Source organism: Aquarana catesbeiana, linkage group LG02, assembly GCF_042186555.1.
Source record: "Aquarana catesbeiana isolate 2022-GZ linkage group LG02, ASM4218655v1, whole genome shotgun sequence".
NCBI classification, from domain to species: domain Eukaryota; kingdom Metazoa; phylum Chordata; class Amphibia; order Anura; family Ranidae; genus Aquarana; species Aquarana catesbeiana.
In genome coordinates, this window is record NC_133325.1 from 378191479 (window position 1) to 378204905 (window position 13427).

Below are 13427 nucleotides of genomic sequence, written 5' to 3' on the forward strand. Positions count from 1 at the left end.
ATCATAAACAAAAAAAGAGCGACAATTTTGAAAAAAGAAAACAATGTTTTTTTACTTTTCGCTATAAAACATATCCAATAAAAAAAAAAATCTAATTTCTTCATAAACTTATGCCAATATGTATTCTACTACATATTTTTATTTTTTTTAAATCCCAATAAGTGTATATTGATTGGTTATCGCAAAAGTTAGAGCATCTACAAACTATGGGATATATACTGGAATTTTAATTTATTTATTATTTTTTATACTAGTACATAGTTACATAGTTAATCAGGTTGAAAAAAAAGACACAAGTCTATTTAGTTTAACCACTTCCTAGCCAGGCCATTTTTTTGCGATATGGCACTGCGTTACTTTAACTGACAATTGCGCAATCCTGCGACGCTGTACCCAAATAAAATTGATGTCCTTTTTTCCCACAAATTGAGCTTTCTTTTGGTGGTATTTGATCACATCTGCGATTTTTATTATTTTTTGCTATAAACAAAAAAGTTTCTTCATCAGTTTAGGCCAATTTGTATTCTGCTACATATTTTTGGTAAAAAAAAAAAAACCCAATATATAAAAATAATATAATATAATATATAAAAAAATTGTGCTAACTTTATTGTTGTCTTATTTTTTAATTCAAAAAAGTGTATTTTTTTCCAAAAAAAAGTGTGCTTGTAAGACCGCTGCGCAAATACGGTGTGGCAGAGAGTATTGCTACGACTGCCATTTTATTCTCTAGGGTGTTAGAAAAAAAATATATAATGTTTGGGGGTTCTAAGTAATTTTCTAGCCATAAAAATCTGTTTTTAACTTGTAAACACCAAAATCTCAGAAAGATTCTCGGTCCTTAAGTGGTTATGTTAGATTTGGAATTTTACAAATACAATTTAAAAACTGGATGAAAGGTTTCACACTGAGGGGCTTCTAAACTGCTAGTAAAACACAACGCTTTTGAAAAGCTTTTCAGGCGCTTTTGAAGAGCTTTCCATTCATTTCAATGGAGAGGGACGTTTTTTCACCGCTCTGCCAGCGCACTGCCCCAGTGTGAAAGCATTCATTGATTTTAATGGAAATAGGTTTTCATGAGCTTTTCATGTGCTTTTTTTTTTTTTTTTTTGGCGTGAAAGCGCCTCAAGTGTGAAAGGGGTCTTAAACACTTCTTTTTAATCGATAAATAGTGAATTTTTTACACAGGTATACAAGTCTGAACAAAATGAGGGACAAATGAGGAGGAAAGAGGGACAGAGGGACATTCTTCCAAAAGAGGGACCATCCCTCCAAATGAGGGATCGTTGGGAGCTATGCATGATTGCGTCTTCACTCAAACAGCTGTACCCGGGGTATTCCCTACCTCTCAGCTGAACATACACAAAGGGCTGGGGATGCTCAATTGATTTAATATGACCAGTTGGCTGTATTAGCTCAATTATCTCATGACCAAGCAGTGATGGCCCATCCACAAGAGGTACCCGTGCACTGCCACTCCCCCTATATGCAATGGATTCATGCATAGCATGAATCTATCCACAGCCACCCCCTATTCATGTGTCCCTTTCAGGGCTCTGGGCGCATGAATTACAACGGCTGGGTTTTTTTTTTTTTTTAAAGCACCTGATTAGAACCAGAGGCTCTTATAGGCTTCAAAATAGGGTGGGCTTGGGTCACAAAAAATGCTCTCACAGCCCACCCAGGTGTGTTACAACAGCGAATGTTCATTCGCTGTTGTAACACTAATCCTCAATCCAGCCAATCAGATGTGAGACCTGTTTTCTGATTGGCCGAAAAGAGAAGACTCGTGATTGGCCACTGAGGAGGAGGGAGGAAACGGTACCCATCAATGCCGTGATGACCCATGGAGAGCAGGAGAACGGGAGGCTGCCGAGCAAGGGAGGCCAACGGTGATGGGGTAAGTGCTACCGACCGACCAACTGATGTGGGGGTTGGGGTGGCATACTGTTTGCCGCCCCCCCCCCCCCCCCCAAAAAAAAAAAAAAAAATTTGACAAGCCGCCACTGTGACTTCTTTGTGTGAGGTAGGGAATGCTCATTGGCCTAGTGGGGATGCAATCGTGTGGCAGCTTCTGTGAAACTGGTTTTGGACCGATTTCCCCCCAAACCCAGCTTATCAGGACCAGGCAAGGTCTACAAACCACATACCTCCCAACTTTTTGAGATGGGAATGAGGGACACCTACTAGCAAAAGCATGTAAGCATAGGACACACCCCCTGTCACACCCCCTTAAAGGAGAATTAACCTAAAAAAAGATTAGTTAAACCCACAAGGGCTTTTTTTACTACTACTATTCCTTTATATTGGCTTATACATTTTACAAATGTAGCAATTTAGAAATTAGATGAAAGGTTTAGCACCGGGAAACACTTTTTGAAAGATAAAAAGTGCATTTTATATACAACTATATAGATCAGACCAAAACAAGGGACAAATGAGGAGAAATGGGGGACATTGCTCCAAATCAGGGACAGTCCCTCCAAATCAGGGGCAGTTAGGCGCTATGAAACCACCATGTTTGAAATGTGGCCCACGTAGTCAGCTGCCTTATGGTAACTAAACCTGTTATCCTTTATCCTATATAGAACGCTTATGTGAATACAAAAATAGTAGGAAAACAGCTGTTAAACTAAACCCATAAACTATAAAATAAACTGACCCCAAACGTTCAAGTTTTCTTTTTAAATGTTTATTTGCCCTAACCATCCTTATTTTCAGAGTGTGACTAGCGATAATACCGATCGTTATAATAAATAACGATCGCTATCCCTCAGTCACCATAGAGGTGATTAGCCAACTACTCAGAAACTCCAACAGCGGCGCTCTGACCAGGAGACTGCCGTACGTGGTGACGTCGTGGTTTATTTCTGTCCTCCGATGTTTCTCCCCCGCTGCTCCTTTAATGGTGACGTCAGTCATCTCGGCTAGCTTTTCCTGGACGCCGAAGCACTGGTCCTCCTTTGGAATTAAAGGGGAGGTCCATTACTTTCCGAGGCCTTTTAGGCCTCCCAGTCATCCCCGGGCTTTCCTGAATGTCCCCGCAGAGCGGAAGCGACACACACGTGGCAGTGTCTCACTACGAGGTAAGGCGGGAAGGATACGGACTGGAGTACGGATGGGGAGTTACACTGACATGAAGTATTCCCGGACGGTGTGTCTGCATTGTTTACACAGGAGGAGGCCAGTGTACAGTGTGTACAGCCCGGCTGTGTCCTCCTGTGTACTGCCACCTATTCTATAACACGGCTGTATGTCCTATGTCTGTGTATCCAGGGACAGGCTTGGCTTCGGGTTATCATTAGATCCCAGTGTGTAGACAATGGGGTCTGATCACTAAGCACACCGAAAACAAACCTTTCCCCTATAAACCACCATTCCTTCTAACATTCTAAACCACCATTCATTGTTTAAACATCATTTCAAAATCTTGTGTGTGTGTAGTTTTTATATTTTTTGCTGTGTGTGTTTTTTGTTACAATTTTTTAAAATTATTTTTAGTGTGTGTGTGTGTGTGTGTGTGTATGTGTTTTTTAAATAATAATAATTAAAAAAAAAAAAAGTAAACATACACACCGCAATTAAAAAAAATTTTTATATATATATAATTTTTTAATTGCGGTGTGTGTTTACTTTTTTTTTTTTTTTTTATTATTTGCCTGTGGTGTGTGTGTGTGTGTGTATATGTGTATATATATATATATATATATATATATATATATATATATATATATATATATAATTTTTTTTTATTTTTTAAATTAGAGTGTGTATGTTTACTTTTTTTTCTTCTATTATTATTTGGCTCTGTTTGTGTGTGTGTGTGTGTGTGTGTTTTTGTTTGTTTAATAACCATACAAAGAAAAAATAAAAATGGGCGGGGGCCTTCTAAGCCAATTAGAAAGCGCAGCGTGCTTTGCTCATGCACAGCTGTGGAGCCGAAGGGCTTTACTGACGGTTTCCCTTACCAGGAATGGCAGCAGCACCCAACAGCCGATCTAAAAATCGAGTTGAGCTAAGGGTGCTCTGGTGGATAGCTGATCAGATGATAGTGATGATGATGATAGTGATGAGGTGGCACTTCTAGCAGCACTTTGGTTAGAGGAGAAGCAACTCTGAAGATATAAAAAAGGAAAAGAAAGGTGCCTCTAAGTGCAGTATGCAACATTTGATAAAGAGCACAAAGGGTTAAAAGCACTTACAAGATCGTTCAGTGTTAAAAGACATGATATAATCAGGAGTCCTCATCTGTGGCATGTGTCCATCCTCAGCATGGTGGTAGAGAGCAGTGTGGAGCCGTCCAGCAGCTGTAACGCGTTTCGGAGCATGTGCGGCTCCTTCGTCAGACCTACGTCCATACTCCTCAAGCTGCCTTGTGAATGGTAAGGGGAGGAGTGTGGGCAGATGTTGAATACACAATTGAATATCCAATAAAATCAAATTTCTTCATAAAATCAAGACCAGAATGTATTCTGCTACATGTCTTTGATTTAAAAAAAAAAAAAAAAAAAAAACTGAATAAGTGTATATTGGGTTGTGTGAAAGTTATAGCATCTACAAACTATGGTATGTGTGTGAAATATATATATTCAAATTTACTGGTAATGGCGGTGATCAGTGACTTGTAGTGTGATAGTGTGGCAGGCAATCTGGCGCTACCAAACCCTCGCTGGGAGGTACAATAACTGATGCTAATACTGTGATCAGATATGTTGTATTAATGACACTGGCTGGGAAGGGGTTAACTGCGTGCCTAACAAGTGTAGTGTGTGTGCTGCTTTTGCTAACAGATCTGCTTTGCAGGGAGAAGAAACGGCCAGATCGCTGATCTGTGTACAAAGCCCCGTGTGTTTGTAAACACAGGATGCTATGTTGTGATTGGCTGCAGCCAGTCAGCAGGTCTCAACCATAAATCATTGGCTGGGACCTGTTGACAAAATCCCACTGTAGCCAGTGACAGCATGGATTAGCAGGGGGCACACGTCAACAGGCTGGATCACATATTTGTATGTGATCCAGCCTGCCTGCATGGAATGTACTGTGGGCGGGAACTGGTTAATTTCATCTATCATGGGTAACCATTGATGACTTCAGAAAATGCTTGTGCCTGGCCTTTTGTGTCTTCTGTGACCAGGAAAAGCATGCAGTCAGGAAGTCCAATATTTTGATCTGCATGCTTGTTTTGGGTCAATGACTTTTTAACCACTGGCATCATTAAAACCAGGCAGTTTGCATTCAAAACAAGACATTAAAGCCCCCATTCTTCTCATGACAACTTTCCAGGACATGCGATGCACTGCAGTTTAGCCCAGCCTTGAACCTTTCTAATTTGTAAAAAAGAAATGTGGTTATATGACTTAAGGAAAAAAGCTATGTCTAGTAATACATGGCTTGCCTACTAGAAGGGGAGCATGTGCACTATGATGACAACACTGCAGAGGCTTTGTAAGCCCACAGATCTTTGCCTCCAAGAAGGAGGTGGGCTTAATGACTGGCAGGATCAGCAGGTAATTTGATGCTTTAGGCACACTTTATTTACTATCAGGATCCCATAGAGCTAGGAGCCAGTGGGTTCTTTTACTCTTCGTTGTCAAAAATAGATATCATTTTGGAGTACATGGACTTTAAGAAGTTCATTAAAGTGTTATTAAACCCACAACAGTAAAATCAGCCTGTATGTATGCAGTAGGGTTTGCCCTGACACAGAGCATTTGCAAGAGTACAAATGCTCCGATTCTTGACCCGATTACCTGGGCAGTCAGGGATGATCAGTGGGGGGGAGTTACAAGCACCCATCTCCCTGTATAGATTTCAGTAAAGCAGCTGAGAGCCCCCTCCCCTCCCCTGGCTATCAGGTGCTTTTTTGAAATCTATACAGGGAAATCAGTACTTGTAAATCCCCCCACCGCCGCACCGATCACCCCTGACTGTCCCCTGTGTCCTCCGTGCTTCTCCGGTCATCCTCTCTGTGCTCCTCCAAGTCCCCCTCCGTGTCAAAACATGACATTAAAAAAGTATCAGTAATTGGTATCGGCGAGTACTTTGGAGGGGGGGGGTTGAAAGTATCAGTACTTGAACTCTGTCTTAAGAGTGGTATCGGTGCAACCCTAAGGCCTAATGTACACGGGATGCTGAGGCAACCTCTTCTGAATGATTTTTTTGACAGCTTGAAAAATGTTTGATCAAGTTGGGGGTCAAGCTCAATGGTTGGGTCATCTGGTTCAAGTCTAACAACATATAGGTCAAATGCCAATTCTACTTTGGCTAACAGCAATGCTAGTATTGGATAGGATCATGGGCTCATTAGGGGTATATAAATGGTCTATGAAGCTTTGCAAGCAACTACAAGTTTTTACATTTTTTTTTTTTTTTTTTGTGGTTTTTCATCATTTGCTATCATTTTTAAGTTTTGTAATGTAAAAAAATTAGGGCACCTTTTTAAAAACGCTTCTAAACGAAAACGTGGCTAAACGCTGGTGCTGCATTTAGACATGTTTGGCGTCTTAAACGTCGGAAACTCTGGCGTCTGTAATCATTTTTTGCCCTCAAAAAAAGCCTCTAAACGCAACTGCCTAAAAACGAAATTAAACAAACCTGTGTACATGTACACGTAAGATAACATTGGATGAGTTCAGAGGCAGCTGAAAAAAGCATTCAACTGCCCAACGTCCGTTTACCAGCAGCAGTGTACATGAGGCCTAATATGCAGTATAGCATTCTTGTTATACTCACTGTCTGCATTGTGTAAAAAAAAGGCTGTTTAATTCTGTCTTCTCTGATCCTCCCCTACTTCCACTGTCCCCAATCAATCTGCTGATGGAACAGAGCATTGGGGCACTCTGCACATGCTCAGTTTGGTGTAGGGAGTTGTTTTGTTTTTTTTTCTCGGGAGGATACATGTGATCAGCACAGCGCCGATCTGCACTGTCCAGAGGGTCAGGGGTCTTGGTCTCATAGGACAGTCCGAAAACTCCCCCTACAAGCTTTAACCAGTGCTTAGCTGCACACTGATAGAAGTCGCAAGACTGCTCTACCTGCTGATGAGAAAAGGTATTTAGCAGTTTGTTTACTAAAATAATTGCCTTTCCATGTTCTGTGTACTGTGGGAGACCAGATATAGTGAATGCAGGTTCTGGGTTTAGTAACATTTTAATGCCTATCTGACAGACTCCGTTCTATAAATGGTGTAAAATGAAAATGGCATAAACTGATTTTTATTACCATATGTTGATTCTTCTTGATTAGTTGGTGAAATGTGTAAGTTGCAAACATCAAAATGGTGTATGTATGTATGTATGTATGTATATGTGTATATATATATATATATATATATATATATATATATATATATATATATATATATATATATATATATATATATATATATATATATATTAATATATATATATATATATATATATATTAGAGGTCGACCGATATGGGTTTTTCTCTGGCCGATGCCAAAGCCGATATTTAGAAATCGCGATGGCCGATATATGATGCCGATTTTTTTGGGCCGATATATTAGGCAGATTTCTTTTTTTTTTTTTCCCTTCATCGCATAAAATTTAACAGTTGGACCCCTTTCACACTGGGGCGTTTTTCAGGCGCTTTTGGGCTAAAAATAGCGCCTGTAAAACGGCTCGAGTGCTTTCACACTGAGGCGATGCGCTGGCAGGATGTTAAAAAAAAGTCCTGCAAGCGATATCTTTGGAGCGGTGTATACCGCTCCTCCACCGCTCCTGCCCATTGAAATTAATGCGCACCGCTGCCGAAGCGCATGCAAGGTGTTTTGGCAGCAGTGCTTCAGGGGCGCATTTAACCCCTTCTTCGGCCGCTAGCTGGGTTATAAGCGCCCCGCTAGCAGCCGAATAGCGCCGCTAAAACTAACAGCGTTTTACCGTCAACGCATGCCCACTCCAGTGTGAAAGCAGCCTTAAGTAATAAGTGATACAGAAATTTTTTTATATTTAAACATTTATTAAACAAAACAAACCTCCAATCAGTTCACTTGTATGTAGAATTTAGATTAAAAAAAAAATAACTATCTTAAATATTAAATACACAAAAACAGGTAATCAAAACTTTTGGACGAAAAAAAATGGGCTAACTTTACTGCATTTTTTTTTTTTTTTTTTTTTATTTCATTAGTGTATTTTTTCAAAAAAAATTGCGTTTGAAAGACCGCTGCGCAAATACCGTGTGACATAAAATATTGCAACAACCGCTATTTTATTCCCTAGGGTCTCTGCTAGAAAATATATATATAATGTTTGGGGGTTCTAAGTCATTTTCTAGCAGAAAATACAGGATTTTTACTTGTAAGCAACAAGTGTCAGAAAAGATTTAGTCTTTAAATGGTTAAACTGAGAACTTCTCCAGGGAGTTCAGTCTATTGATAAAAGAACCTGAAAAAGATACAAATGTATCTTCTTATCAGACTTGGCAGGCTGCCCAGAGGAGGAGAGAAGAAAACTTCAGAAAACTTGCATTGATTTCTATTACAGAAGTCATTTGCAAGTCCTGCTGAAGGTATAATCGGCTTTTTTTATCAGCACAATCGGCCAATGCCGATTAAGTAAAAAAAGCCAAATATCGGCCGACCTCTAATAAATATATATATATATATATATTATACACTCACACTAACTCCTTTTATTTTTTTATTTTTCCAGAGAAAGCATTTTTATGAAAGGATTATTTAAACTTTTACTTCAAACGGCAAGGACACTTTCGCCACTGTCGTCAAGGAGCATTTCAAACACTACTACTCCCTTTCTTCATTACTGCTCAAGATTGCCTCGTCTCCATACCTTACAGCTAGACTTTGCTATAAGAATCAGTGGCTGCCACAACATGGCAGAGCAGCGATATTGTGTAGAATATGCCAAGCGTGGGACTGCAGGCTGCAAGAAATGCAAAGAAAAGATAGCAAAAGGCATGGCACGAATTGGAAAAATAGTTCCAAATCCTTTTAGTGAATCAGCAGGAGATATGAAGGAGTGGTACCATATCAAGTGCATGTTTGAGAAGTTGGAGCGTGCACGGGCAACCACAAAGAAGATTGATGACCTCACAGAGCTTGAAGGCTGGCAAGAGCTACAGGATGCTGAAAGAGAACTGATCAATCAGCACGTGAACGGTAAGGGTTCCTTTAAAAGACACATGGGTAATCATTCTGAAAATGCTAGTTTTCTGGCTGTCCATTAATCATAAACCCAGATTAGATTTATATGTATACTAGTTTCAGGTCAGTTGCTGAAAGTACTCAGGCCACTAGCTCAACATTACAGCCAGCCACCTAACTTTTAAAAGGAAGTCACAATGCTATCAGCCACATTTCTTTTGGTAAAGGTTTATTTTAAAAGAGAAGTATAGGAATTGTTTTTTTTTTTTTTTTTTTTTTTTTTTTTGTTTTCTTCAGAATCCTACTTACCTAGGTGGATGCAGCAGAATAGATCTGATGCTGTATCTGTCCTTCGCCGGCTCGAAGACTGAGAATCGAGCAATCAAACACCGCTGATCTCTCGGGGCTCCCTGAGAGAGAGCTGGTGACTGTCAGTCACCGCTGTCTGCTCTGCCCTCTCGCTCACTGGAGCGCTGGGCTGTGGAGAGGCGGGAGCGACCAGCTCAGGCTCTCAGCAGCTCATTGAGAGGGTGAGCCAAGTGCCGGTCCAGCCATATGGACAGATCCTGACTACATGGTCATGATTTTTCCTGAGCCTGGACCGGCTCTGTGACGTCAGCCGACAGTGGGCCTTAGCCCATTGTCTGCTGAAAATTGGTCACAAGAGTGCTGGAACGAACTGCACACCTGTAATTCACTGGAGAAGTACAGCTACACATGCTTTGGCTATACTTCTCCTTTAACTGTGGACATTAGAGGCACTTGTGTCCAAAGCTGCGGTTTTAGACAGCAGTTGTGCTTACCAGTGGTAACCAGCTACCATCTAATTCTTATGAGTATATTAGTTTTTATTTAAAGTAAGCTTTTCACAAAGCATAGTAAATATTTTTATTTTTAAAGGCATTATAATTTCAATCATAGGTTTTATTTTAATTTTTTTTTTTATTTGTATAAATCCTAAAACGTTCTATATACTTTTAGGACTACTTCACCAAAGGTCAGTGTTACATTTGAACACTGATTCTGCACCCAACACTTTGGTTGTCTGTCAGGTTATAACTTCTGTTTTTCTGGATAAAGCAACCAGGAATGTTTTGAATTTTAACTTTCTAGGAACTTGTCTTTCCAGTACTGTGGACATAGGGGAAAAAGCTTAGGTGTTGGCCGTGTCTGGGATTTATAATTTGATAGACTTGACCTTTTTTGTACAAGTAATGTGAGTCAATCTTAGAAATGACAGACTACGAGACACTACGCTCCTGATAATTTTTTAGCTGGGATATGCATATTAGTTATCCGTCTTTTTTCTGTTAATAGTAATGAGCGCCTCTTTCATATGCAGGAGCCACATTACGTATAAGGCCTTAAAGGGGTTGCAAACCCTCATGGTTTTTCACCTTAATGCATTCTGTGCACAGGTGTCCACCAAGGAGAGCGCTTCTCCAATGTGGACACTCGATGCGGGGAGGAGCCACCAGCGCCCCTGAAGAACCCCAGAAGAGGAGGACCGGGGCCACTGTGCAAAACTAACTGCACAGTGGAGGTAAGTATGACATGTATTTTATTTATTTTTATTTATGTTTTTTTTTTTTTTTTTTACAAAGGTTTAGAACCCCTTTAACCTATAAATACATTTTGTTGCTTTTTTGTGCTTATTTTTTTATTTTTATTTTTTAATGTGTCATTTTATTGGATACTTTCCCAGAACTTGCTGCTAAAACTGGAGCTGCACCAACACCTCGCAAAAAGACTCCTTCAAAAGCCAATCAACCCCCAACAGCACCAAGTGCATCTCCATCAAAAATGCCTGCACCAAGCCCTTCACCTTTGAAGTTTTCTGGGTTTTCAGGTATGTGTTTCTGACTTCAAAGTGCTTTACACTTTAAATCCAAGCAATAAAAATGTAATGTAGTATTTAAAATGTTATACCCGTAGTGTATGGACAGCCAGATCTGCCAACTGCCATCCATATGCTACGGGCCAACAAGGGTTTCAGCCCCAGCAGGGGAGACCTCTGAGTGCTTGTTTGAGCTTATTTGTACAGAGGTAATTTAAAGGATAAGTTCACCTATTTGTAAAATTTTTACACCAGTTTTTAGGGTGTAACATGTTACGAACAGACTGGCCCCGCTCCCACTTGATCCTCAGCCCTGACAGCTAGCTAGGATCTTCTGTATATTTCTACCTGGGAATATTTTCTTTCACTTACTGTCCCAGCGATACAGCCAGAAATGAAAAGTAAACGCCCAATAGCAAGAGGAAATCCTACATATGACCGTTGTTTCTGGAACAGGCAGCCCTACTGAGAGATTTTCCTTTTGCGGTGACCACGCTAAATGTTAAGATTTCCTCTCACTTTTCCTCCCAATGCTAACAGTCAACAGGATACAAATAATTACAGCAGAACTAGACTTTTTAGGGCCGCACCCAAGGACATGATTGCTAGAATGAACTATTTTAATACCGGGCACTTTCTCCCCCTTCCTGCTCAGGTCAATTTTCAGCTTTCAGTGCTGTCACACTTTGAATGACAATTGCGGGGTCATGCTACACTGTACCCAAACTATATTTTTATCATTTTTCTCACACAACTAGAGCTTTCTTTTGGAAGTATTCAATCCCCAATGGGTTTTTTGTTATCTTTTGCTAATAAAACGAAAGGAGACTGAACATTTTGAAAAACAAAAAAAGTTTTTTTATCTGTTATAAAATTTTGCAAATAAAAAAATCATAAATTTAGGCCAAAATGTATTCTGCTACATTTCTTTGTTGAAAATAACCCACATTGGTGTATATTATATAGTCTGCGAAAGTTAGTTTACAGACTATGGTATATGTATCTGAAAACCGATCAATTTCTTTTTACGTATTGTCACCAGTGCAGTCATCATATAACTGGTGTGGTGGTGATCAGGGACACTGGTAACAGTATGTAATAAAAATACGAATTGCTTGTTTAAAAAACAACAACAAAAAAAAAACTTTTTTTTTTTCTGTGACCAGAGCAAATATAGTGTTACCATAAGAATATTGTACAATTTTGGGGAGGTGCTAACGATTATTTTTTATGACCTCTTATAGCAGTGATAATCACTGTTATAAGCAACCATTTTTTCTGAAAGAAATCCATTCCTTCAGTTTGTCACTATTGTGATTTGCCACAGCTAATCACATGTTACAGGTGGGCTGTGATTGGCCCTGTCTGTACCATGTGATCACTGTAACCAATCGGATATCAACACAATGGAAGCCAGCGATCTGGTACACTGATCTGTCATCCACTGACATAATGGGTGAATGATTACATCGCAGCATGGCCTGATCCTGGGTGGACTTCATATAACATCCAGGATGGGAGAGCTCCTGCTCAGCTGTTATTTTACGATGGGTGAGAAGCAGTTAATAAAGGCTGAGTTTACCTTCAAAAAAATATAATAAACGCACATGGTTTTGGAGGTAAGTGCCCCCCCCCCCAGGAGCTTGAAGAGCATTGTACCTGGGATCAGTGGATCGGGCTCCTGCACAGTGTTTATACAGCCCTCTGCCCGTGCCTCTTTGTGGGCTATCAGTTTCAGAGCTGCAGGAAGACTGAATGGACTACAAGCAAGCTCATCAGCACACCCGCAGCCCATTGAAACAACAAGGTTGTCTGCTGCGGTAGCAGACAGTACTTACAAATGTTAGCAAAAAATGTATGCAGTGCCACCGATCTAGCCTATAAATATTGCTGCTGTTAACACCTGTTATGTGATTCCAAACTGACGAGTCAAGAAAATATGCAATGGTTACGTGCAGCGCTACTCCTATTAAAACAATATAATATGTTAAACAGTGGCGATGTCTCAAACAAAACAAAAAGAAATTAAAAATAATATATATATCCAAATGAGGTGATATTTGGTGTCAAACTTCACTTATCGCCATTTCCTAAAAAGCAGGTGATACCACAGCCCCAGTGCTGCAAGTCCAACACATTAAACGCACCACCACACTTGCAAGTTCATTCTAAAAGAGGCAAGCTCCACTGGTGACCCCTGATTGGATGATTTGGCTCATGAGACCTATGTGAAATGTATTATATAGGTTAATTTTGAACGGTGAGCATGAAGGGTGCATGGTGTTGGAACCTTCCTTCCTTCCTTCCTTCCTTCCTTCCTTCCTTCCTTCCTTCCTTCCTTCCTTCCTTCCTTCCTTCCTTCCTTCCTTCCTTCCTTCCTTCCTTCCTTCCTTCCTTCCTTCCTTCCTTCCTTCTTTCCTTCCCTTTTTTTTTTTTTTTTTTACCATCAGAACACACACATCA

At 40.1% G+C, this 13427-nt stretch overlaps 1 protein-coding gene across 1 annotated transcript in view; it reads left to right on the forward strand.

Annotated features, from left to right (window-relative positions):
* Positions 1-2914: 2914 nt before the first annotated feature.
* LIG3 (DNA ligase 3) overlaps positions 2915-13427 on the forward strand; it is a 49031-nt gene continuing 38518 nt past the window's right edge. Inside the window, exons 1-3 of the mRNA XM_073615124.1 lie at positions 2915-3086; positions 8676-9142; positions 10833-10976. Of these exons, the coding sequence (XP_073471225.1) occupies positions 8689-9142; positions 10833-10976 (598 nt within the window). The 5' untranslated portion in view covers positions 2915-3086; positions 8676-8688. The remainder of the gene's footprint in view (positions 3087-8675; positions 9143-10832; positions 10977-13427) is intronic.